Below are 26414 nucleotides of genomic sequence, written 5' to 3' on the forward strand. Positions count from 1 at the left end.
GGCCCTCCAAGCCCGTGCCGCTCCCTGGTCCAAACTAGACCATTCTTTTGTATCCCTCCATTCCCACTCCGTTCATGTGGCTAACTAGATAAGTCTTAAACGTTCCCAGTGTGTCCGCCTCCACCACCTTGCCCGGCAGTGCATTCCAGGCCCCCACCACCCTCTGTGTAAAATATGTCCTTCTGATATCTGTGTTAAACCTCCCCCCCTTCACCTTGAACCTATGACCTCTCGTGAACGTCACCACCAACCTGGGGAAAAGCTTCCCACCGTTCACCCTATCTATGCCTTTCATAATTTTATACACCTCTGTTAAGTCTCCCCTCATCCTCCGTCTTTCCAGGGAGAACAACCCCAGTTTACCCAATCTCTCCTCATAACTAAGCCCCTCCATACCAGGCAACATCCTGGTAAACCTCCTCTGTACTCTCTCCAAAGCCTCCACGTCCTTCTGGTAGTGTGGCGACCAGAACTGGATGCAGTATTCCAAATGCGGCAGAACCAACGTTCTATACATCTGCAACATCAGACCCCAACTTTTATACTCTATGCCCCGTCCTATAAAGGCAAGCATGCCATATGCCTTCTTCACCACCTTCTCCACCTGTGACGTCACCTTCAAGGATCTGTGGGCTTGCACACCCAGGTCCCTCTGCGTATCTACTCCCTTTATGGTTCTGCCATTTATCGTATAGCTCCTCCCTACATTATTTCTACCAAAATGCATCACTTCGCATTTATCTGGATTGAACTCCATCTGCCATTTCTTTGCCCAAATTTCCAGCCTATCTATATCCTTCTGCAGCCTCTGACAATGCTCCTCACTATCTGCAAGTCCTGCCAATTTTGTGTCGTCCGCAAACTTACTGATCACCCCAGTTACACCTTCTTCCAGATGGGGGGATATGAGAAAACTCTGGCTGATTAAAGTCAGGAGGTTTGGAGGGGATTTGCGGAAAAACATTACCCAGAGGGTGGTGATGGGTCTGCAATGAGCTGCCTGGGAGGGTGGTGGAGGCGGGATGCCTCACATCCTTTAAAAACTACCTGGATGAGCACTTGGCACGTCATAACATTCAAAGCTCTGGGCCAAGTGCTGGTAGATGGGATTGGGTAGGAGGTCAGGTGTTTCTCGCATGTCAGTGCAGGCCCAATGGGCCGAAGGGCCTCTTCTGTCCAGTGCAATTCTGTGATTCTGTAAAGGACATAAGTGAACCAGATGGGTTTTAACAATAATTTATCGTAGTTGCCATGGTCATGACTTTTCAATGCCAGATCGATTGACTAAATCAAAATTCCACTGGCTGCCATGGTGGGATTTGAACCCGTGCCCTCCAGTGGATCAGGCTGGGCCTCTGGGTTACTCGTTCAGTGATGTTACCACTACGCCACCAGCTGATTCCTCCCAGCTAAGGCCAGGAGTCCACCTTCTTTATAATCTTCACTCCAGAGAGCCTGAAAAGATGGTTTACACAGAGAGAGAGTTTCAAAAAGCAGCACTGATCCTGGTGTTACTCCCACACTCAGCGAGGAAGAGCTTGTCCAGAATGTATTCAACACGGAATGCATTGGACGGCCAAGCCAACCGCTACCCTAAGGTTTGAACCTGTAAATAAGAACATTTCTGAACTCTCGACAGAAAATCGGACGACTCTTCTTTAATCTGAGCTCTACAGCAGCACTGAGAGAGGGGACACTGGCAGCCAGCATCTGTTCTTTCAGCCTCATCAACAATGAAAATGTTGGATGTTTACAAATGTTTGGATGGGTTTTCGTGGGGTTTCGTAGGGCAGCATGGTGGCACAGTGGTTAGCACTGCTGCTTCACAGTGCCAGGGATCCAGGTTCGATTCCGGCCTTGGGTCACTGTCTATGCGGATTCAACACACTCTCCCCGTGTCTGCCTGGGTTTCCTCCGGGTGCTCTGGTTTCCTCCCGCAGTTCAAAGATGTGCCAGTTAGGTGCATTGGCCGTGCTAAATTGCCCCTTACTGTCCCGAGATGTGCATGTTAAGTGGATTGGTCATGCTAAATATGTTGGGTTAGGGTGGGAGAGAAGGCCTGTCAGATACTCTGTCAGAGAGTCGGTGCTGACTCGATGGGCTGAATGGCCTCCTTCTGTATTTTAGGGATTCTGCTCGTCTCCCTCAGGAGCCAGACAACCCCGGAACACCATGGATTACCATTGGACAATTCGGAGAAACACATCCCTAGGGTGGCACAGGAGCACAGTGGTTAGCACTGCTGCATCACAGCTCCAGGGACCTGGGTTTGAATCCCGGCTCGGATCGCTGTCTGTGTGGAGTTTGCATATTCTTCCTGTGTCTGCGTGGGTTTCCTCCAGTTTCCTCCCACAGTCCAAAAATGTGCGGGCTAGGTAGATTGGCCATTCTAAATTGCCCCTTAGTGTCCCGGGATGCATAGGTTAGAGGGGTTAGTGGGTAAATATGTAGGGATATGTGGATATGGCCTGGGTGGGATTGTGGTCGGTGCAGACTTGATGGGCCGAATGGCCTCTTTCTGCACCGTAGGATTCTATGACCAAATGAGCTGTGTGTAAGAGTCACGTGGACTCAGAACGTTAACTCTGTTTCTCTCTCCATAGATGCTGCCAGAGTTTTTCCAGCACTTTTGGTTATGATTTGATATCAAAGAACAAGAACAAAGAAATTACAGCACAGGAACAGGTCCTTTGGCCCTCCAAGCCTGCACCAACCATGCTGCCCGACTGAACTAAAACCCCCTACCCTTCCGGGGACCATATCACTCTATTCCCATCCTATTCATGTATTTGTCCAGACGTTCCGTAAAACTCACTATCGTATCTGCTTCCACTACCTCCCCTGGCAGCGAGTTCCAGGCACCCACCACCCTCTGTGTAAAAAACTTGCCTTGTACATCTCCTTTAAACCTTGCCCCTCACACCTTAAACCTATGCCCCCTAGATTTTGAATCTTCCACCCTGGTAAAAAGCTTCTGACTATCCACTCTGTCCATGCCCCTCATAATCTTGTAGAATTCTATCAGGTCATCCTTCAACCTCCGTCGTTCCAGTGAGAACAAACCAAGTTTCTCCAATCTCTCCTCGGAGCTAATGCCCTCCATACCAGGCAACATCCTGGTAAATCTTTTTTGAACCCTCTCCAAATTCTCCACATCTTTCTGGTAGTGTGGCGACCAGAATTGAACACTATATTCCAAGTGCGGCCTAACTAAGATTCTATAAAGCTGCTATATCCATGCCCTCATTATTTTAGAGACCTCGATAAGAACACCACTAAGCCTACTCAAGGGAAAAAAAGTCCCAGGGTATTCAGCCTCTCATTATAACTCAAAGCATCAGGACCCCATAACATCCCAGTAATTCTTTTCTGCACACTTTCCAGCTTAATAATCTCCTTTCTATAAGGGTGACCAGAACAATACACAGCATTCCAAGTATGGTCTTATCAATGTCTTGTACAACTTCAACAAGACGTCCCAACTCCTGTGTTCAATGTTCTGACCAATGAAACCAAGCATGCAGAATGCCTTCTTCACCACTCTATCCACCAGTGACTCCACTTTCAAGGAGCTATCAATCTGTACCCCGAGATCTCTTTGTTTTGTAACTCTTACCAACACCCGACCATTAACTGAGTAAGTCCTGCGCTGGTTCAATCCACAAAAATGCATCACCTCGCATTTATCTAAATTAAACTCCATCTGCCATTCAACAGCCCACTGGCCCAATTGATCAAGATCCCATTGCAACCCTCGATAACCTTCTTCACTGTCCACAATGCCACAAATCTTGGTGTCAACTGCAAACTTACGAACCATGCCTCCTAAATTCTCATCCAAATCATTAATATTAATGACAAATAACAGTGGACCCAGCACTGATCCCTGAGGCACCCCACTGGTCACAGGCCTCCAGTTTGACCAAAAAACAACCCTCTACAACTACCCTCTGTCTTTTCATAGAAACCCTACAGTGCAGAAGGAGGCCATTCGGCCCATCGAGTCTGCACCGACCACAATCCCACCCAGGCCCTACCCCCACATATTTTACCCGCTAATCCCTCTAACCTACGCATCCCAGGACTCTAAGGGGCAATTTTTAACCTGGCCAATCAACCTAACTCGCACATCTTTGGACTGTGGGAGGAAACCGGAGCACCCGGAGGAAACCCACGCGGACACGAGGAGAATGTGCAAACTCCACACAGACAGTGACCCGAGCCGGGAATCGAACCCGGGACCCTGGAGCTGTGAAGCAGCAGTGCTAACCACTGTGCTACCGTGCCGCCCCACGGTAGGCTTCTGTCATCAAGCCTAATTTGTATCCATTTGGCGACCTCACCCTGGATCCCGTGAGATTTAACCAAATGCTGTCTGCTTTTGTTTTTAAATGTTTACATTTTTAAACACTGAAACCGCTTGCCCTTGTTGGGAATATCAGTGCGGTTTGAGAAAAGCAAACACTGATCCCACACTCAACACCCCCCAACACAGAACTGAGCAGAGAGTGTGAAATGTGACTGGTGTGAGTGTGGATTGTCTTTTAAAAGTGGGTAAGAAACACTCCTCCATTTTCAAATCTTTACCTTGTTTATGTAGCATCTCGGACTCCCCTGTCACTCACTCTCCATCTGAATTAATCTCTATTCCTCACTGTCTAACTGTTACTCTCTGCATTGCTCCCTCTCCCTATCTCTCTGTTACTCTGCATCGCTCCATCTCTCTCTCTTCCTCTCTCTCGCTATCTCTCTCATCCACCATGTTGTTCATCATTAAGGGGTCTAATCACGGAGAATGCAAACACTCTTTCTGTTTCTGTCTTGGCAGAATTGGCAACATTAGTGGATATTTCAAGACTGGATTCACACAATACAGACAGAACGCTGGTGAGCTCAGTACACGTGGTACCTGAATGTTACAATGTTAGAATCTGTATTCAGACAACTGTCACCCCACAGGGTCCAAACTTCACTGTGTTAATTTGATTTGATTTGATTGATTTGTATTGGGATGCAGTGAAAAGTATTGTTTCTTGTGCGCTATACAGACAAAACATTCCGTACATAGAGTACACAGGGGAGAAGGAGAGGAAAGGGTGCAGAATATAGTGTTGCAAAGAACAAAGAACAATACAGCACAGGAACAGGCCCTTCGGCCCTCCAAGCTCATGCCGCTCCCTGGTCCAAACTAGACCATTCTTTTGTATCCCTCCATTCCCACTCCGTTCATATGGCTGTCTAGATAAGTCTTAAACGTTCCCAGTGTGTCCGCCTCCACCACCTTGCCTGGCAGCGCATTCCAGGCCCCCACCACCCTCTGTGTAAAATATGTCCTTCTGATATCTGTGTTAAACCTCCCCCCTTCACCTTGAACCTATGACCCCTCGTGAACGTCACCACCGACCTGGGGAAAAGCTTCCCACCGTTCACCCTATCTATGCCTTTCATAATTTTATACACCTCTGTTAAGTCTCCCCTCATCCTCCGTCTTTCCAGTGAGAACAACCCCAGTTTACCCAATCTCTCCTCATAACTAAGCCCCTCCATACCAGGCAACATCCTGGTAAACCTCCTCTGTACTCTCTCCAAAGCTTCCACGTCCTTCTGGTAGTGTGGCGACCAGAACTGGACGCAGTGTTCCAAATGCGGCCGAACCAACGTTCTATACATCTGCAACATATCTTGTTCGTTCAATACCAGATTCCATTCTTTTGTTCAAGAAGTTATTATATCTCATTTAAATAGGAAATTTAATAGAAATTAAGAAGAAAGAAAGGTTTTTATTAGGAATTTACTCTGATGTATTTTTAATGAGTAAGGGAATCGAGGGTGATGGGGATAAGGCGGGAAAGCGGGGTTGAGGATTATCAGATCAGTCATGATCTCATTGAGTGGTGGAGAGGATATGATGGGCCGAATGGCCTACTTCTGCTCTCACATCTCATCGACTAGCACCACCCAGCCAGAGAGAAGCCACATGAGCTCGGATGTGGATTGAAATGGAGAAACCGAGGAAACAGCAATCACTTTATTCTACAGCCACCATGTGAATGATATTTGCATGAGGATATTCTAGAGAACAGAAGGTCATGTGGTGTGGTGCTTCTGAGCCTGATGCTCTGAGTTCCAGTCCCATTCCTGGGTGGTCCAGGAAGATATGTAAACGACACCAGCAAACAGATTGAGTATCAGCTTGTAAGTGTTCGCGACACACACCGATGGCAGGTGGTAAGAATGGGAGAGTCTCCTGGTGAAATGGTCAGTATCCATAGCTCCAGACTACAATTATAAAGATTGTACATAATTGTTTTTAATTCATGGGACGTGGGCATCACTGGCTGGGCCAACATTTATTGCCCATCTGAATTGCCCTAGGCCATTTCAGTGGGCATTTAAGATTTAGGAATCATAGAGTCCTGCAGTGCAGAAGGTGGCCATTCAGCCCATTGAGTCTGCACCAACTCTCCGACAGAACATCTTGCCCAGGCCATATCCCTATAATCCCACATATTTACCCCACTAATCCCCCTAAGCTATACTTGGCCATCCACCGAACCTGCACACCTTTGGACTGTGGGTGGAGCATCCGGAGCAAACCCACACTGACACGGAGAACTCCACACATCAACCACATTACTGTGGATCTGGAGGCCAGATCTCATATATAGGCCAGACCAGGCAAGAGGGGCATTTACGACTACTGACAAGGGTTTCATTAATCTTTCAATTCCAGATATTTGTGGAATTCAAACTTCACCATCTGCTATGGTGGGATTTGAACCCGGGTCCCCAGTGCATTACCCTGGATCTCTGGATTACTAGTCCAATGACAATACCTACTGCACCGCCGGCTTCTCTGTAATGTGTTTCATTCCTTAGGTGTGACCCAACGAGAGAGTAGGCTGCTATTTTTCATCTCAGGTTAAAATCATAGATCCCTACAGTGCAGAAGGAGGCCATTCGGCCCATCGAGCCTGCACCGACAACAATCCCACCCACACAATATTCCCGAACCCCACATCTTTACCTGGCTAATCCCCCTGACACTAAGGGTCAATTTACCATGGCCAATCAACCTAACCTACACATCTTTGGAGTGTGGGAGGAAACCGGAGAACTCGGAGGAAACCCACGCAGACACGGAGAGGACGTGCAGACTCCGCACAGACAGTCACCCAAGGCCAGAATCGAACCCAGGTCCCTGGTGCTGTGAGTGCTAACCACTGTGCCACCGTGCCGCCCCCAATGATTCCAGAAAAGATTTTGCTCGGTAGAGAAATGTAGAAGTTGCTACTTTTTTGATAGCAGCTTCATTTTGAAAGTCAAGATAAGTTCCTAAAATGCAGGTCAATTATTCGGTCTCTGTGGGACGATCATTGTCGGGAAACTGGCTCTGTACAAATTCTTTCTCAAAGTTAAATAACCTTGGAGTGTTTCGATATGTTTCTCTCCAAAAACACTGAGCTGTCCAACAACAGATGCAATATTATTTTAGGATGAGGTTGGGCAGAGATATACTTTGCATTCACAGAATATATATGATAGAAAGGTCCTTGATCAGTAAGGGGATCAAAGGTTATGGGGAAAAGGCGGGACAATGGGGTTGAGAAACATATCAGCCATGATTTGAATGGTGGAGCAGACTCGATGGGCTGAATGGCCTAATTCTGCTCCTATACCTTATGGTCTTCAAAATGGCAGTTGTTAAGCCATCTGATCAAAAACTAAAAATGTGAATTGGAAAATACACAGCTTCCTGGTATCAGCAAACATCATTTTCCCAAACTCCACCTGGAGGTCAAACAACTCAGCAATCATACTGCTTCCTTTTTCATTTCTACATTTCAATTTTCCCATTCGTCATGTCTCTGATGTTGTCTCTTTGCAGATTCGCTTGCTCTTTTGATTTATTGATTTCCACTTGTTCCAATTCTACGCTTGTTTCACGGGAAGATATTTGTTTGCCACAATTTGCTACAGTGGGAGAATTTCTCCAGGAACTGGCTGTGAGTGGCCCTAATGAGCTACGCTGTGCATCGGACGTTCTGCCTGAAGCCAATTATCCCCAAGAGTCAAGAACTCTGAGCACTCCAGAGCTAAATGCAGGAGTTACAGCTCATTACAGCTGAAGTGGCTCCTATTCTACCAAGCACAGGCCTTCCTTCAAGAACAAAGAACAAAGAAAATTACAGCACAGGAACAGGCCCTTCGGCCCTCCAAGCCTGCACCGACCATGCTGCCCAACTGAACTAAAACCCTCTATCCTTCCGGGGACCATATCCCTCTATTCCTATCCTGTTCATGTATTTGTCCAGACGTCCCTTAAAAGTCACTATCGTATCTGCTCCCACTACCTCCCCCGGCAGCGAGTTCCAGGCACCCACCATCCTCTGTGTAAAAAACTTGTCTCGTACATCTCCTTTAACCTTGCCCCTCACACCTTAAACCTATGCCCCCTAGTAATTGACTCTTCCACCTTGGGAAAAAGCTTCTGACGAGCCACTCTGTCCATGCCTCTCATAATCTTGTAGACTTCTATCAGTCACCCCTCAATCTCCGTTGTCCCAGTGAGAACAAACTAAGTTTCTCCAACCTCTTCTCTTAACTAATGCCCTCCATACCAGGCAACATCCTGGTAAATCTTTTCTGTACCCTCTCCAAAGCCTCCACATCCTTCTGGTAGTGTGGCGACCAGAATTGAACACTACATTCCAAGTGCGGCCTAACTAAGGTTCTATAAAGCTGCAACATGACTTGCCAATTTTTCAACTCAATACCCCGGCCGATGAAGGCAAGCATGCTGTATGTCTTCTTGACTACCTTCTCCACCTGCATTGCCACTTTCAGTGACCTGTGTACCTGTACACCCAGATCCCTCTGCCTATCAATACTCTTAAGGATTCTGCCATTTACTGTAATGTCTGTCCTTAGTCAGTCCGTATCTCTCTATTCCCTCAGGTAAAGCTGATGTTTTTTTTCTTCATTGTTTCATGGGATGTGGGCGTCGCTGATTGGACCAGTTTGTTGCCCACCCCTAATTGCCCTTTGAACTGAGTGTCTCGCTCGGCCATTTCAGAAGACGGTTAAGAGTCAACCACATTGCTGTTGGTCTGGAGTCACATGTAGGCCAGACCGGGTAAGGACAGCAGATTTCCTTTCTTAAAGGACATTAGTGAACCAGATGGGTTTTTCCAACAATCAACAATGATTTCATGGTCACCGTTAGACTTTTAATTCCAGATTTTTTAAAATTGAATTCAAATTTCACAAACTGGTGGGATTCAAACCCGGGTCCCCAGGGCATTACCCTGGGTGTCAGTCCGAGTATTAGAGTAAAACAATCCAATAGTTCTATGAATGTTCCCTGTTTATTCTTGCAAATCACAGGCCCATAGGGCCTGGGGCGGGATTGTTGTCGGTGCAGACTCGATGGGCTGAATGGCCTCCTTCTTAGGGCGGCACGGTAGCACAGTGGTTAGCACTGCTGCTTCACAGCTCCAGGGTCCCGGGTTCGATTCCCGGCTTGGGTCACTGCCTGTGTGGAGTTTGCACATTCTCCTCGTGTCTGCCTGGGTTTCCTCCGGGTGCTCCGGTTTCCTCCCACAGTCCAAAGATGTGCGGGTTAGGTTAATTGGCCAGGTTTTAAAAAAAATTGCCCCTTAGAGTCCTGGGATGCGTAGGTTAGAGGGATTAGTGGGTAAAATATGTGGGGGTAGGGCCTGGGTGGGATTGTGGTCGGTGCAGACTCGATGGGCCGAATGGCCTCCTTCTGCACTGTAGGGTTTCTATGATTTCTATGATTTCTGCCCTGTAGGGATTGTATGACCCGGACTAAGCTCACGAATACTGTAGTAAAACGTGTGAAGGGTGATTTCACGGATAATTTGTAAACACTACGGAAGAAATTTGTTTTTTGTAAAAGATGATGAAATGTAGCAGCGAACTTGGCAACAGTTTCTGAATCTGTGTGAAAATTACTCGGTTGTAACAACAGCCCACGTAAATATTGAAGCATCAAGACTATTTGTGAGTTTGACTTTTTGTTTATGGCTGCTTGTTTTGCGATTCTAATTGGTGCAGTTTTGAGGCTGTGAGGTCGGTGGGAGGTCGAGTGGGACCATTTCTGTTGGGGCTGCACCAACTTCCCCAGTATTTTCTGACCTGGTATTGGGAGGCAGCAGTAAGGTCGCTCCAAGCCTAATTACCAGCGAATAACTCACAGTGCATTTGGCAAGAACAATCAGCAGTGTTGGAGGGTCTTCGGGTAAAGGGGGCTTGAGTTGATCACGGGGAGGGGATTGTGGAGCAGATTTTTGACAGCACTGTGAGCAGATCGAGTCCAATCGCAAACATAATGGTGATCCGTCATAAAAAATGGTGTCAAGGCCTTTCCACTGAGAGAAAACGGGCAAGAGAGCCAGAAAGAGTTTATTTATTAGTGTCACCAGTAGGCTTACACTAACACTGCAATTAAGTTACTGTGAAAATCCTCTAGTTGCCACACTCTGGCCCCTGTTCGGGTACACTGAGGGAGAATTTAGCTTGGCCAATTCACCTAACCAGCACGTCTTTCGGACTGTGGGAGGAAACCGGAGCACCCAGAGGAAACCCACGCAGATACGGGGAGAACGTGCAAACTCCGCACAGACAGTGACCCAAGTTGGGAATCGAATCCAGGTCCCTGGTGCTGTGAGACAGCAGTGCTAACCACTGCCGCCATGCCGTCCCTCGATTGAAGGTGCTTGCTTTGTTATAACTATGTAGCAACAGTGAGGGTGTGAAACTGGCTCTGGAGTGGGGTCTGCATTGGCAGAATGTTACTCGTTCTGGATATCTGAAATAAAGACAATAATTGCTGAAGATTCTCAGCAGGTCAGGCAGCATCTGTGCTGAGTCATTTACAGCATTTTCTGTTTTTAATCTCGATTAGTTTAGGGTGTGTTCTGGACTGAGATTTGTCTTGGAGTGCGGGTTCATAGAATCCCTACAGTGCAGAAGGAGGCCATTCAGCCCACCAAGTCTGAACAATTCTCTGACAGGAACCCTCCCAAGCCCATTTACCCCGCTAATCCCCCTAACCTGCACACCTTTGGACACTAAGGGACAATTTAGCACGGCCAATGCACCTAACCAGTACATCTTTCGGACTGTGGGAGGAAACTGGAGCACCCCGAGGAAGCCCACGCAGACACGGGGAGAACGTGCAGACTCTGCACAGACTGTGACCCAAGCCGAGAATTGAACCCGGGTCCCTGGCGCTGTGAGGCAGCAGTGTGAGAGGGCAGCTGCTCGGGGCAACAATCCACCATCATCCCCCCTACCATCCAACCACCAATGGCCTGACTATGGGACAAGCTGTGAGGTTAAGATTAAGTTTATAATCTATCTGTGAGGCCACGGCCCACACTGACGTCTCACCTACACCCAGTCAGAAAGAATTATCTTCCACACATCAGATTGTCAATGATGTTAATCTAGATAAAGCTTGCCCCCATATGAAAAATGAAATCATACACGTAAGATGTGTCGGTTCACAAGGCATTGCCCATTACTCTTTACTTACCCACTAACTTCAGCGAGGCATATTTATTCAACTCCTTGCCCGGGACCTGCTGTTCAAACGAATGCGAACTTTGCCCCAGGGTGGGATAGGATTGAGGTTGGGCCATCTGAGGGATAAGAGGATAGGTTGGGCCTGCGTTGTTCATCTGCGTCTGGTCTGCAAAACATTGAAGAGAACACAATATTCATCGTGAATACAGAAGAGAAAGTGTGAAAAGCATTAATCACAATCTCCACCCACATACTGAGGGGAGCTTGTCTTTTCATTTCACAGATAAAGCTCATTAGTAAAAGGTCTGTAAAGAAAACCACACAACACAATGACCTCGGACTATTAACGCTTTGGAAAAAGCCAATTGAGATAAACCCTGTTAATGTGAACTGTGATAATATGAAATTGTTTCGCAAGAACCTGGTCTCCGGCGACATTCTATTATGATTTTGAACCCGTTGATAAAATATTAATATAGAATGCTAACATCATACATGATGTAATACAGCAATAACATGAATAAAATATAATGAAAAATGATTCTCCGTACAATATGTTCCTGTGGGGGGGTTGCACATTTTCAATGGAGAGGAAAACTGTCGAATAAATTAAAGACACTTCCCATTTTGTTAGCTCTTTAATATTCTTTCATGGGATGTGGGTGTTGTTGGCATCGCCAGCATTTGTTGCCCATCCCTCATTGTCCTTGAACTGAACACTTCAGTTAAGGGTCAACCACATTGTTGTGGGTCTGGAGACATAAGTAGGCCAGACCAGATAAAGACAATTCCTTGAAGGACATTTTTTATTAAAGAGTTCCAGTGCTTTTATTTCCAGCCAACAAACAGAGGCAAAGATTTCTCGGAGGATCTTAGCGCGTTACATAAATGTTTGCATACATAAATTTCAGGAAAGTGAAAACGGATAAGGCTCTTGAGGAATACAACGAGAGCGGGAAAGAGCTTAAACAGGGACTTAGATGGGGCTAAAAGGGGCCATGAAATGTCCTTGGCAGGCAGGCTTAAGGAGAATCCCAAGGCTTTCTATGCGTATATTAGGAGAAAGAGGGTGGCTAAGGAAAGGGTGGGTCCACTCAAGGACAGTGGAGAGAATTTGTATATGGAGCCAGATGAGATGGGTGAGGTCCTTAATGAGTACTTTGCATTTGTATTCACAAAGGAGAAGGATGTGGTGATTGGTGAATGTAGACCACCTGTAGAAAGGTGGAAGGGGAGAGTAGAAAGGAGGATGTTGACATTCTAGGACATGTTGCGATAAAAAGAGAGGAGGTATTGGAGGTTTTGAAAAACATTAAGGTGGACAAATCCCCAGGGCGAGATAGGGTCTATCCCAGAATACTGAGAGAGGCGAGGGAAGAAATTGCTGAGGTCTTGGCCAAAATCTTTGTATCCTCTTTCGTCACGGGTGAGGTACCAGAGGATTGGAGAGTAGCTAACATTGTTCCTCTGTTTAAGAAGGGCAGACGAGACAATCTGGGAAATTACAGCCTGTGAGCCTCACATCAGCGGTGGGGAAATTATTGGAGAAGATTCTTAGGGACAGGATGTACTCACATCTGGAAGAGAATAGGCTCATTAGCGATAGGCAGCATGGTTTTGTGAAGGGGAGGTCTTGTCTCACAAACTTGATTGAGTTCTTTGAGGAAGTGAACTGGCTTGGTCATAGAAGACAGAGGGTGGTAGTGGAAGGGTCTTTTTCCGGCTGGAGGCCTGTGACTAGTGGTGTTCCGCAGGGCTCTGTATTGGGACCTCTGCTGTTTGTGATTTATATAAACGATCTGGAAGAAGGAGTAACTGGGGTGATCAGTAAGTTTGCGGACGACACAAAACTGGCAGGACTTGCAGATAGTGAGGAACATTGTCAGAGGCTACAGAAGGATATAGATAGGCTGGAAATTTGGGCAAAGAAATGGCAGATGGAGTTCAATCCTGATAAATGCGAAGTGATGCATTTTGGTGGGAATAATGTAGGGAGGAGCTACACGATAAATGGAAGAACCACAAAGGGTGTAGAGACGCAGAGGGACCTGGGTGTGCAAGTCCACAGATCTTTGAAGGTGACGTCACAGGTGGAGAAGGTGGTGAAGAAGGCATATGGCATGCTTGCCTTTATAGGACGGGGCATAGAGTATAAAAGTTGGTGTCTGATGTTGCAGATGTATAGAACGTTGGTTCGGCCGCATTTGGAATACTGCGTCCAGTTCTGGTCGCCACACTACCAGAAGGACGTGGAGGCTTTGGAGAGAGTACAGAGGAGGTTTACCAGGATGTTGCCTGGTATGGAGGGGCTTGGTTATGAGGAGAGATTGGGGAAACTGGGGTTGTTCTCCTTGGAAAGACGAAGGGTGAGGGGAGACTTAATAGAGGTGTATAAAATTATGAAAGGCATAGATAGGGTGAACGGTGGGAAGCTTTTCCCCGGGTCGGTGGTGACGTTCATGAGGGGTCATAGGTTCAAGGTGAAGGGGGGGAGGTTTAACACAGATATCAGAAGGACATATTTTACACAGAGGGTCGTGGGGGCCTGGAATGTGTTGCCGGGCAAGGTGGTGGAGGCGGACACACTGGGAACGTTTAAGACTTATCTAGACAGCTATATGAACGGAGTGGGAATGGAGGGATACAAAAGAGTGGTCTAGTTTGGACCAGGGAGCGGCGCGGGCTAATTGTTCTTTGTTTCTCGTTTCAAGGCTTCATTCTATGATCATCTTGCTGGTGCCAGAACAGAGCGAGACTGCGGATAGTTGGGAACCTGTCTCGGGGGCAGGGAATTCAGATGGTGTTCGTAAAGCAGCAGTGGAAATGAATAGGGTTGGGAAGCATTTTCTGATCAGGGCCAGTGTGATCTCCTGGACTCGTTTCGATCGCCTCAGGGGGTCGGAGAGGAATTTCCCAGATTTTTTTTTCCCCATATTGGCCCTGGGGTTTTTCACTCTGGGTTTTCGCCTCTCCCTGGAGATCACATGGTCTGGAATGGGGGGGTAGGGGTGAGTTAATAGGTTGTGATGAACAAAGCATCGTAGCTGTGAGGGACAGCTCGGTGGATAGGATATTAGGATGTAGATAGGCTGGAAAATTGGGCGGGGATCCTGGATTCAGAATTCAATCCTGGACCGGGGAGCGGCGCGGGCTTGGAGGGCCGAAGGGCCTGTTCCTGTGCTGTATTGTTCTTTGTTCTTTGTTGTTCTTTGATAAAAAATATTGACCAGGGCAGGGCAGTGGATGTTGTGTAGATGGACATTAGTAAAGCCTTCAATAAGGTTCCTCATGGCAGGCTGATACAGAAGGTGAAGTCATGTGGGATCCGAGGTGAGCTGGTAAGATGGATACAAAACTGGCTTGGGCACAGAAAGCAGGGAGTAGCTGTGGAAGGGCACTTTTCTAACTGGAGGTCTGTGACAAGCGGTGTTCCACAGGGACCAGTGCTGGGGCCTCTGTTGTTTGTAATATATATAAATGATTTGGGGGAAAATGTAAGTCTGATCACTAAATTTGCAGATGATACAAAAATTGGGGGGGTAGTGGATAGTGAGGAGGATTGTCAGAGGATACAGCAGGATATAAATCAGCTGGAGACCTGGGACGAAATGTGAGATAACGTGAGTTGCAGAAGGAAAGTATACAGTAAATGGTAGAGCCCTTAGAAATATTAGCATACAGAGGGATCTAGGTGTGCAGATCCAGAATTCCCTGAAGGTGGCAACTCAGGTGGACAAGATGGTCAAGACGGCGTATGATATGCTAGCCTCGATCGGTCGGGGCGTTGAGTATAGGAATTGGAAAATCATGTTGCAGCTTTGGTTAGGCTGCATTTGGAGTATTGTGTACAATTCTGGTCGCCACACTACCGGAGGGATGTTGATGCATTGGAAAGACTCCAGAGGAGATTGACCAGGATGTTGCCTGGTTTGGCGGATATGAACTATGAAGAAAGGTTGAACAAACTTGGGTTGTTTTCATTAGAGCATCGGAGGATGAGGGGGGATCTGATAGAGGTTTACAAGATTATGACAGGTTTGGATAGAGTGGATAGTGAGAGTCTTTTTCCCAGTGTTGAAGGGTCAATTACTCAGGGGGCATAGGTTGAGAGGGGGAAAGTTTAAAAGAGAGATGTAAGGGGCACACTTTTCACACAGAGGGTGGTGAATGCCTGGAACGCGCTGCCGGAGGAGGTGGTGGAAGCAGATTCTATAACAATGTTCAAGAAGCATCTGGATAGATACATGAATATGGCAGAGAATAGAGGGATATGGACCACGTAGAAGCAAGAAAATATTAGATTAGAGAGGCATCTGTGACGGCACAGACTTGGTGGGCCGAAGGGTCTATTGCTGTGCTGTACTGTTCTTTGTTTGCATTCTCCCCATGTCTGCGTGGGTTTCCTCCAGTTTCCTCCCACACTCCGAAAGTCATGCTGGTTAGGTGGATTGGCCATGCTAAATTCTCCCTCGGTGTACCCGAACAGGCGCCAGATACTTTCTGAAATTCAATCTATGTTTGTGTGTTCAATGCTGGAACAAGCTCATTCGACCCAAAGTGGTTCATACCAGACTCCATGCTCTACATAATCCTCTTCCCTAACCCTATCCTTCTCTTCCTTTCTCTCTCCATTTCTCTTCGCCACAGCAAGGATAGACACACCTAAATGAATCCTCTCTCACACGGAATGCCCTGTTTGAAGTTTAGAACCATCTTGCTGCAGAATAGACCAGCCGACAATTCAAGGAATCGCATCTGCAGAAGCCAATCCATTGGATGGTGACGCTTGGATGGTGAAACTCCAAAGATGTGCAGGTTAGGTGGGTTGGCCATGCTAAATTGCCCCATAGTATCAGGGGGAACTAGCAGGGTAAATACACGGGGTCACAGGTGGGATTGTTGTCGGTGCAGCTCGATGGGCCGAATGGCCTCTTTCTGCACTGTAGGGGCTTTTCAGAGTAACTTCATTGCAGTGTTAATGTAAACCTACCTGTGACACTAATAAATAAACTTTGAACTTTAAACTAGTGAACCAGATGGGTTTTTGCAACAACGGACTTTCGATTTCAGCTTTTATTATTTGAATCTAGATTCCACCAGGTGCCACGGTGGGATTTGAACCCACGTCCCCAGACCATTAACCTGGGCCTCTGGATTACCTGATATTATCACTGCACTACTGCAGAGTAGGTACTTGGCATGGCAAAGGGGATGGTATCAAGAACATAAAGGTCATTGGCATAAACCTGCCATAGCATACAAGGCTACAGATCAAATGCCGGATAAGGGGATTCGAATATTTAGGTGCTTGATGGCTGGCACAGACATGATGGGCTGAAGGGCCTGTTTCTGCACTTTATGACTCTGGGAATGTAAGACCTGGAGATGTTTAACAGGATAAGGTACAAAAGCAACTGTGGGTATGTAGTAGGGCAAAACCCAGGGAGTGTGGGCAGGAGAGGAATAAATGGAAAGGATTAAACAGACGGCACTGTGGTCCCCACACTCACTGCTGGCAGACAGGACAAAATACAAATAACTACATCTCAGACAGCACGAAAGCAGTAACACCCCAGGTGGTATCGCTCCTAGGTTACAGCAACCAGGTGAGAATTGATATCAATTATCAAGGCTCCAAAAGGTCTAGAGGAACCATTGTGCCTCTGAAAACTTCATCAAATATCCAGGAGATGGGACAATTAACACCCCATCGAAATCAGCTTGACAAACACCACGTTTTGATATTGTAAACAGCTGGACAGGAGATGGTAACAAAGTGATTAAAGCTGAAGCACCCAAGACAATGGAACCATATAATGTGATCAAAAACAGACCTGTAACCAATTCAAGGTAACAATCTGATGACCTAATTGAAATGTCACATGCTGTAATGTAAAGAAAGGGGTATAAGAATCTGTAAATACCAATGCTTAGCAGAGTAGCTCGGAAGCAAGCTGTACTTACAACCATGAATTCTGCTCTCCCTCATGCATGTTGAAAAATGTTTTTGTTGAAGTTCTACACGGTCTCGGAAGACTCAGTTCGTTCACTCCCTTCTACCTCTAACTGATACATCTACACTGCATTGTGTGCATTTTATTAAAGGTTTTGGGGCTGTTACCTTCTTCACTTGTTTTTGATAGGGCAGTACAGCAAAGGAACTCATCTGTCTGACCGACACTTTCTGAAATTCTATGCTGGTGCATACAATGCTGGAACAAGGTCATTTGACCCAAAGTGGTTCATACCAGACTCCATGCTCTACATAATCCTCCTCCCTAACCCTATCTTTCTCTTCCTTTCTCTCTCCATTTCTCTTCACCACAGCAAGGATAGACACACCTAAATGAATCCTCGCTCACACGGAATGCCCTGTTTGAAGTTTAGAACCATCTTGCTGCAGAATAGACCAGCCGACAATTCAAGGAATCGCATCTGCAGAAGCCAATCCATTGGATGGTGACGCTTGGATGGTGAAACTCCAAAGATGTGCAGGTTAGGTGGGTTGGCCATGCTAAATTGCCCCATAGTATCAGGGGGAACTAGCAGGGTAAATACATGGGGTTACAGGTGGGATTGTTGTCGGTGCAGCTTGATGGGCCGAATGGCCTCTTTCTGCACTGTAGAGATTCCAGGATTCTTCAGTTACAGAAGCTACAGAAAATTTCACAGTAGCATTTAATCCCCCCACCCCACACACATCCCCCCTCCCCACACACATCCCCCCTCCCCACACACATCCCCCCTCCCCACAAATAGACAGTAACTAGAATGTAATGACCCCAAGTCAGGCAGCACGGTGGCACAGTGGTTAGCACTGTTGCCTCACAGCGCCAGGGATCCGGGCTCAATTCCCAGCTTGGGTCACTGTCTGTGCGGAATTTGCACGTTCTCCCCGTGTCTGCGTGGGTTTCCTCTGGGTGCTCCGGTTTCCTCCCACACTCCGAAAGGCACGCTGGTTAGGTGGATTGGCCGTGCTAAATTCTCCCTCAGTGTACCCGAACAGGCGCCGGAATGTGGCGACTAGGGGATTTTCACAGTCACTTCACTGCAGTGTTAATGTAAGCCTACTTGTGACACCAATAAATAAACTTTAACTTTAAGTCAATTCAAAGAACATCAAAGACCATCAATCAGAGACAGTGGGCAAAATCTTTCTGACGAGAAAATTGCTGTATTTGTCTCCAGATCCTATCACAGTCTGCTTATAAAATGAAGTGGGCATGTTTCACATCGTCATGCTGGGGGAGGGGAGAGGGGGAGGAGGAGGAGGGGGGGGAGGAGGAGGAGGGGAGGGAGGTGGGAGAGGGAGGTGGAAGAGGGGGCAGGTGAGGAGAAAGGGGGTGGGGAGGAGAAAGGGAAGGGGGAAGGTGGAGGAGGGGGGAGGGGAGAGGGGGGAGGGGGGAGGGAGGAGGAGGGGGGTGGGGGAGGTAGGTGGAGGAGGGGAGGGGGTGGAGGTGGGGGAGGAGAGAGGGGGAGAGGGGAGGGGAGGAGAGAGGGGGAGAGGGGAGGAGAGAGGAGGGGGGGAGAGGAGGGGGGAGAGGAGGGGGGGGAGGGGGGAGAGGGGGGAGAGGAGGGGGGAGAGGGGGGAGAGGGGGGGAGAGGGATGGGGAGGAGGGGGGAGAGGAGGGGGGGAGGAGGGGGGTGGTGGAGGAGGGGGGTGGTAGGGGAGGAGAGAGGGGGAGAGGGGAGGAGGAAGGGGAGTGGGGAAGGGGGGTTGAGGAGGGTGAGGGGAGAGGAGGAGGAGGTGGCCTCAACACGCTGGCAAAACCCTGCTACCCCATCACCCTTAAAGAGTGCCCAATCAGAGCAGCAATAAACCACCAATAAACTACCACAGAGGTCTCATTGGCTCCCCCCACCCTCACCACGCCCTCCGATTGGAGGCAGCATTCACCCCCCACATTCGCTGCCGGCATCCCCCACTTCCCCTCGCACCCCCTCCCCCAACTCGCCACAGTCACAGCCGGGTCTCCACCATGGGTTCACATCTGGGTGAATCTGTTGTAAAACCGTGACGACATGGTGCCACGTCGGCGTGGTAGAGAATACAGGAGGCGGGCGGGCGGGGGGGGGGGGGGGGGGGGGGGGCGGTGGGTGGCGTCTATATCTGGCGAGGAGGGAGTTAATCTTTTAAAAATATATTTAAATTAATGTGAATAAGGTTCACGTCCATTGTGGGCAGGAAGCTGGTGACATCGCTGGCACAAGCCAGGGGAGGTCCGGAATTCTCACGGACGGTGAGCGTGACCTCAGGATCACCCCCACCCCCAATAACTCCATTTTTCTGTCGCGAGAAGCTGCCACACCTGTTGTGTATTTTCCAACATTTTCTCCTTCACCGAGTGACCTGTGAAGCTTTAGCATTTAACGTTTTAAATGCTGGGTCTGATGTGATCTTGTAACATTAAACAGCAACACGTCTTAGTGTCCGCATATTGAAAAGTTAACTGTCAGTGAAACGGGAGTTATTAAAAGGTATTACAGAGTAATCTTTCATTTTAAAAAGCAAATGGAACAGAAGCTTGCCTCAGAGTCAGAACTTTCAAATAAGCACCAAGCTGTAACCTGGTCGGTGGTGAGGAGGACACTCCCCATCACATCCTCCCCGTACACCCACAATCTCGGTATCCCACACCCACAATCTCAGTATCCCACACCCACAATCTCGGTATCCCACACCCACAATCTCAGTATCCCACACCCACAATCTCGGTATCTCACACTCAGAGTCTCAGTATCTCATACCCAGAATCTTCCTGCCAGCAACACAGCACTGGCACCGCCCATTGGCGGATAGGCAGGAGGGAGGGGCATCCATTCCATTACCACAGGGGGGCTGCTGCAAAGCCACAGCCTAAGGCCTTAGCCACCCTAACACACCCAGGACTGGAAACTGTAAAAACCCTCGGGCTGTATACACCAGAGAATGCCTGACACATTTTCACCCTGAAAAGTGTGAGATGATACACTTTGGAGGGAATAATTTGACAGGAAGTATTCATGACACTGGGAAGCTCTGAGGAATGAAAGGACTTTGACGTGTTGGTCCACAGATCTCTGAATACAGAAGGGCATGTCAGTAGGGTGGTGAAAATGTCATTTGGGTCACTTGCCTTTATCAATCGAGGCATAGATTACAAAAGCAGGGAGCTCATGTTATAGAACTTTGGTGAGGACACAGAAGTTCTGGTCGCCACATTATAGGAAGGATGTGATTGCATTGGAGGGGGTGCAGAGAAGATTCACCAGGATGCTGCCTGGGACGGAACATTTAAGTTATGAAGAGAGGCAGGATAGGCTTGGGTTGTTTTCGTTGGAGCAGAGAGGATTGTGGGGGCGACCTGATTGAGGTGTGCAAGATTATGAGAGACATGGACAGAGTGGATAAGGAGCAGCTGTCTCCCTTAGTTGAAAGGTCAGTCACGAGGGGACACAGGTTCAAGGTGAGGGGCAGGAGGTTTAGGGGGGAGGTGAGGTAAAAGTTTTTTACCCAGAGGATGGTGATGGTCTGGAATGCGCTGCCTGGGAGGGTGGTGGAGGCGGGATGCCTCACATCCTTTAAAAAGTACCTAGATGAGAACTTGACACATCATAACATTCAGGGCTATGGGCCAAGTGCTGGTAAATGGGATTAGGTGGGAAGTCAGGTGTTTCTCGCGTGCCAGTGCAGACTCGATGGGCCAAAGGGCCTCTTCTGCACTCTATGGTTCTATGATTCTATGACATTTGTCCATTGTAACAATTCAATCGAGGTTTTCAAAAGGGAATTGGATGAAAAGAAAACATTTGCAGAGTTTCGGGGAGTGACACCAGCTCAACTGCTCTTGCAGAGAACCAGCACAGACAGAGAGGGCCGAATAGCCTCTTTCCGTGCTGTAACCATTCTATGATAATCTGTAATGGCAAGTGCAGTGAGAAAGCTCAAAAGACTTTTACAGATGAACCATAGAAAGCATTCTTTCTGGTTGTATCACAGCTTGGTATGGCTCCTGCTCTGCCCAAGACCACAAGGAACTACAAAGGGTCGTGAACGAAGCCCAGTCCATCACGCAAACCAGCCTCCCATCCATTGACTCTGTCTAAACTTCCTGCTGCCTCGGCAAAGCAGCCAGTATAATCAAGGACCCCACGCACCCCGGACATTCTCTCTTCCACTTTTTTCCGTCAGGAAAAGATACAAAAGTCTGAAGTCACCTACCAACCGACTCAAGAACAGCTTCTTCCCTGCTGCTGTCAGACTTTTGAATGGACTTACCTTGCATTAAGTTGATCTTTCTCTACACCCTAGCTATGACTGTAACACTACATTCTGCACTCTCTCGTTTCCTTCTCTATGAACGGTATGTTTTGTCTGTATAGCGCGCAAGAAACAATACTTTTCACTGTATGTTAATACATGTGACAACAATAAATCAAATCAAAAGACTGGAAAACCTATCTGTTTTGGACTTTATGTTGGGTCAAATTTCTAGCTGTTTTAACTTTTACAGGCTTTATAAATAAAGTATATTTTTGGAAAATAAAACATACCAGCCGTTTCAATATACGATAATCCCCCACCTGCCTGCTCAGATGGGGAGAATTTCTCCAGCTAGAGCTTCATTGTACACCAAAGATGTGTGGGTTAGGTGCATTGGCCATGGTAAATTGCCCCTTAGCGTTAGGGGGATTTGCAGGGTAAATACGTGAGGTTATGGGGATAAGATGGGATTATTGTCGGTGCAGGCTTGATGGGCCGAATGGCCTCCTTCTGCACTGTGGAATTCTATGGTTCTCCACACTGCCGTACAGAAGACTTCAATTTTTACCAAAGCCTTCATGAGGTTGAATCTTTCGGCCATACAGGATCCATGAGGTTCTGCCAAAAAATCCATCTCTTCCGCACATCTTGAGAAATTGATGCTGGGAGCCTGTTGACTTTTATAGCTGCTGAAAACTGGATGATTGAAAGATCTTTTGAGTCTTTGTCCTCAACAGGCAGTCAGCCAGGTCAGCTCCAGGGACATTGACATTTAAACCTACTTTTTTCATTCGTGAGACACGGGCGTCGCTGGCTGGCCAACATTTATTGTCCATCTCTAGTTGCCCTTGGAGGACAGTTGAGGGTCAACCACATTGCTGTGGCTCTGGACTCACCTGTAGGCCAGACCAGGTAAGGATGGCAGATTTCCTTCCCTAAAGAACATTAATGAACCAGATGGGTTTTTCCGACAATCGACAATGGTTTCATGGTCATCAGTTGATTCTTAATTCCAGATATTTTTTATTGAATTCAAATTCCACCATTTGCCGTGGTGGGATTCGAACCCGGGTCCCCAGAACATTCGCTGAGTTTCTGGATTAATAGTCTAGCGATAATACCACTAAGCCATTGCCTCTTCTAAAAGATTTAAGACAAAATTTACCACAGTAAAAAGGGAAGGGGTGACACTGTGTTTTGGGTGGGTAAGTTTAACTTAACTTACCCACCCAAAGTATTTATTTTCCATGGGCTATGGGAAGATCTGTATCTGTACATTTGATATTCTGCTGATGATGTTCAGCCATTTTGCAAGCAAAATAAAAAGTGACAAAACGAGGTTGTCTACACCTGGAGAAGCAAAGTACAAACAAGATGAGAAAATAACCCTCAAACCACCATCAGGACAAACCGTTGATTTCTTCGAATGAAGGACGTCATAAAAGGCCATGTCCAAAAGACCACACACAGTTTACCCAGTTTGATTGCTGATATAAGCAGGAAGATCTCCAGGAAGTACAATGTCATTCCAATTCCAGAGCTGTCAATTCACTGAAGAGGAATCAACAGCTATTGGGACGGCTAATGGAATGTTCACCATTATCACGAGAGGATTGAGTGCAGGAGTAGTGAGGTCTTGCTTCAATTGTATAGGAGCTTGGTCAGATTGCACCTAGAGCGCTGTGTGCCATTTTGGTCCCCTTACCTCTGAAAGGATATTATTGCCATAGAGGAGAGAACAATGAAAGTTCATCAGACTTATTCCGGGGATGTGGGGACTGTCTTATGAAGAGAGGTTGGCAAACTGGGCTTGTATTCTCTCGCGTTTCGAAGAATGAGAGGTTATCTCGTTGAAACCTACAAAATACTTAAAGGAATAGACAGGGTAGATGCAGATAAGATGTTTCCCTTGGTTGGGGAGTCTAGAACCAGGGGGCACAATTTCAAAATCCACTTAAGACTGAGATGAGGAGAAATTTCTTTACACAGAGGGTTGTGAACCTTTGGAATTCTCTGTCCCAGAGGGCTGTGGAAGCTCAGTCATTGAGTCTGTTTAAGGTAGAGATTGATAGGTTTCTGATTAACAATAACGTGAAGGGTTCTGGGTGTAAAAGGCATTGAAGCGTCCAACCAGCCATGATCATACTGAATGGCAGATCAGGCTGGATGGGCTGAATGGCCTGCTCCCGTTTCTAAAAGCCCTCTCAGCTCTCACAAACAACTCCCTGTGTTGCCCACATTACTGGGGAAATTGTGAGGCCTCATATCAGACCGGCCTCTGTGCAGAGAATTGACACGCTGTTGTGTTCATGTGGGTTGTGAAGAGGGGTTAACACTGGGTGGTCAATGTAAAAGGTGCCGTTTGGAGGAGGAGTGTACTTGGAGAGATTTCTGGAACAAATTGGAAGATCTCCTCCATTCAGTGTGAGTGAGAGAAACAGCATGAAATGGAGCCAGACAGGCAGTAAATAAAAGCTCTTGGGTCAGCGATGTTAAATCTCTTACGAGGTGTTTTTTAAAAAATGATAATCTGTCCTGCGGTTTAGTTGGAGACCGGGGTCCATTTTAAATATATCTCAAGTCAGCGCATCTCAGTTAGGACGGCATCACAACTGAGCCCAACGTGCCAGGGTGAAAGAGGGAACAACGGAGGACCGACCTACCAGTGACTGGGTTAACCGCAGTGCAGACACACTCAGCAGAGTAACCATCCCTTGCCTTTTGAGTTGGTGGTCAATGTTTGCACCAACAAGTGTGGCCTTCCAGAAGCTCCCACACCTCTGGGACTTTGAACATCGCCCCATCACCTTCTGTAAGTTATCTCTTCCACACACATCTCTTCTAAATCTGGCCCCAAGCCACACACACAGAGACATGAGGACAGGTGACCAAAAGCTTGGTCAAAGTGGTAAGTTTAAAATGACACAGAGTTAAAGACGGACAGAGAGAAAGAGAGGCAGAGAGAGAGGTGGAGAGGTGGGTGGCACGGTGGCACAGTGGTTAGCACTGCTGCCTCACAGCGCCAGGGACCGGGTTCAATTTCAGCCTTGGGCGACTGTGTGGAGTTTTCACATTCCCCCCGTGTCTGTGTGGGTTTCCTCCGGGTGCTCTGGTTTCCTCCACAGTGCAAAGATGTGCAGTTTAGGTGGAATTGCCATGTTAACTTGCCCCTGAGTGTCCCAGGATGTGTAGGTTAGGGGGATTAGTGGAGTAACGGGGGGGTACTGTCTGAGTAAGATACTCTATCGGAGAGAGTCAGTGCAGACTCAATGGGCCAAATGGCCTGCTTCTGCTCTGTAGGGATTCTTTGAGGGAGGGGATTCAACATTGACTGGGACAGCCATAGTATTAAAGGGTTGGATGGAGCAAAATTTGTTGAGTGTATTCAGGAGGAATTTATCATTCAGTATGTGGATGGCGTGACTAGAGAGGGGGCAAAACTTGACCTCCTCTTGGGAAATAAGGAAGGGCGGGTGACAGAAGTGTTGGTGAGGGATCACTTTGGGACCAGTGACCATAATTCTATTAGTTTTAAGATAACTATGGAGAATGATAGGTCTATCCCAAAAGTTAATATTCTAAATTGGGGCAAGGCCAATTTTGATGGTATCAGGCAGGAACTTTCAAAAGTTAATTGGGGGAGTCTGTGGGAAGGAAAAGGGATGTCTGGTAAATGGCATGCTTTCAAAAGTGTGTTAGCCAGGGTTCAGGGTAAACACATTCCTCTTAGAGTGAAGGGCAAGGCTGGCAGAAGTCGGGAACCCTGGATGACTTGGGATATTGAGTTCCTGGTCAAGAAGAAGAAAGAGGCACATGACGTGCATAGGCAGCTGGGATCAAGTGAATCTCTTGAAGAGTATAGGGGGTGTAGGAGTAGAGTTATGACGGAAATCAGGAGGGCAAAAAGGGGACACAAAATTGTTTTGGCAGATAAGACAAAGGAGAATCCAAAGAGCTTCTACAAATACATAAAGGGCAAAAGAGTAACAAGGGAGAGAGTAGGGCGTCTTAAGGATCAACAAGGTCATCTATGTGCGGATCCACAAGAGATGGGTGAGATCCTAAATGAATATTTCTCATCAGTATTTACTGTTGAGAGAAGCATGGATGTTAGGGAACTTGGGGAATTAAATATTGATGTTTTGAGGAGTGTACATATTACAGATAAGGAGGTGCTGGAAGTCTTAAAGCGCATCAAGGTAGATAAATCTGCGGGACCTGATGAGGTATATCCCAGGACGTTGTGGGAGGCTAGGGAGGAAATTGTGGGTCCCCTAGCCGAGATATTTGAATCATCGATAGTCACGGGTGAGGTGCCTGAAGATTGGAGAGTGGCAAATGTTGTGCCTTTGTTTAAAAAGGGCTGCAGGGAAAAGCCTGGGAACTACAGGCCAGTTAGCCTCACATCTGTGGTGAGTAAATTGTTGGAAGGTATTTTGAGAGACAGGATCTACAGGCATTTAGAGATGCAAGGACTGGTTAGGGACAGTCAGCATGGCTTTGTGAGTGGAAAATCATGTCTCACAATTTGGATTGAGTTTTTTGAAGGGGTAACCAAGAAGGTAGATGAGGGCAGTGCAGTTTATGTTGTCTACATGGACTTTAGCAAGGCCTTTGA

The 26414-nt window shown here is 47.3% G+C and overlaps 1 protein-coding gene across 1 annotated transcript in view; it reads right to left on the minus strand.

Moving 5' to 3' along the window:
* Positions 1–26414, minus strand: part of shisa9a (shisa family member 9a) — a 314382-nt gene that overhangs the window by 25452 nt on the left and 262516 nt on the right. Inside the window, exon 3 of the mRNA XM_078239851.1 lies at positions 11564–11719. Within this exon, the coding sequence (XP_078095977.1) occupies positions 11564–11719 (156 nt within the window). The remainder of the gene's footprint in view (positions 1–11563; positions 11720–26414) is intronic.

Source organism: Mustelus asterias, chromosome 23 (genome assembly GCF_964213995.1).
Source record: "Mustelus asterias chromosome 23, sMusAst1.hap1.1, whole genome shotgun sequence".
Lineage (NCBI taxonomy): Eukaryota > Metazoa > Chordata > Chondrichthyes > Carcharhiniformes > Triakidae > Mustelus > Mustelus asterias.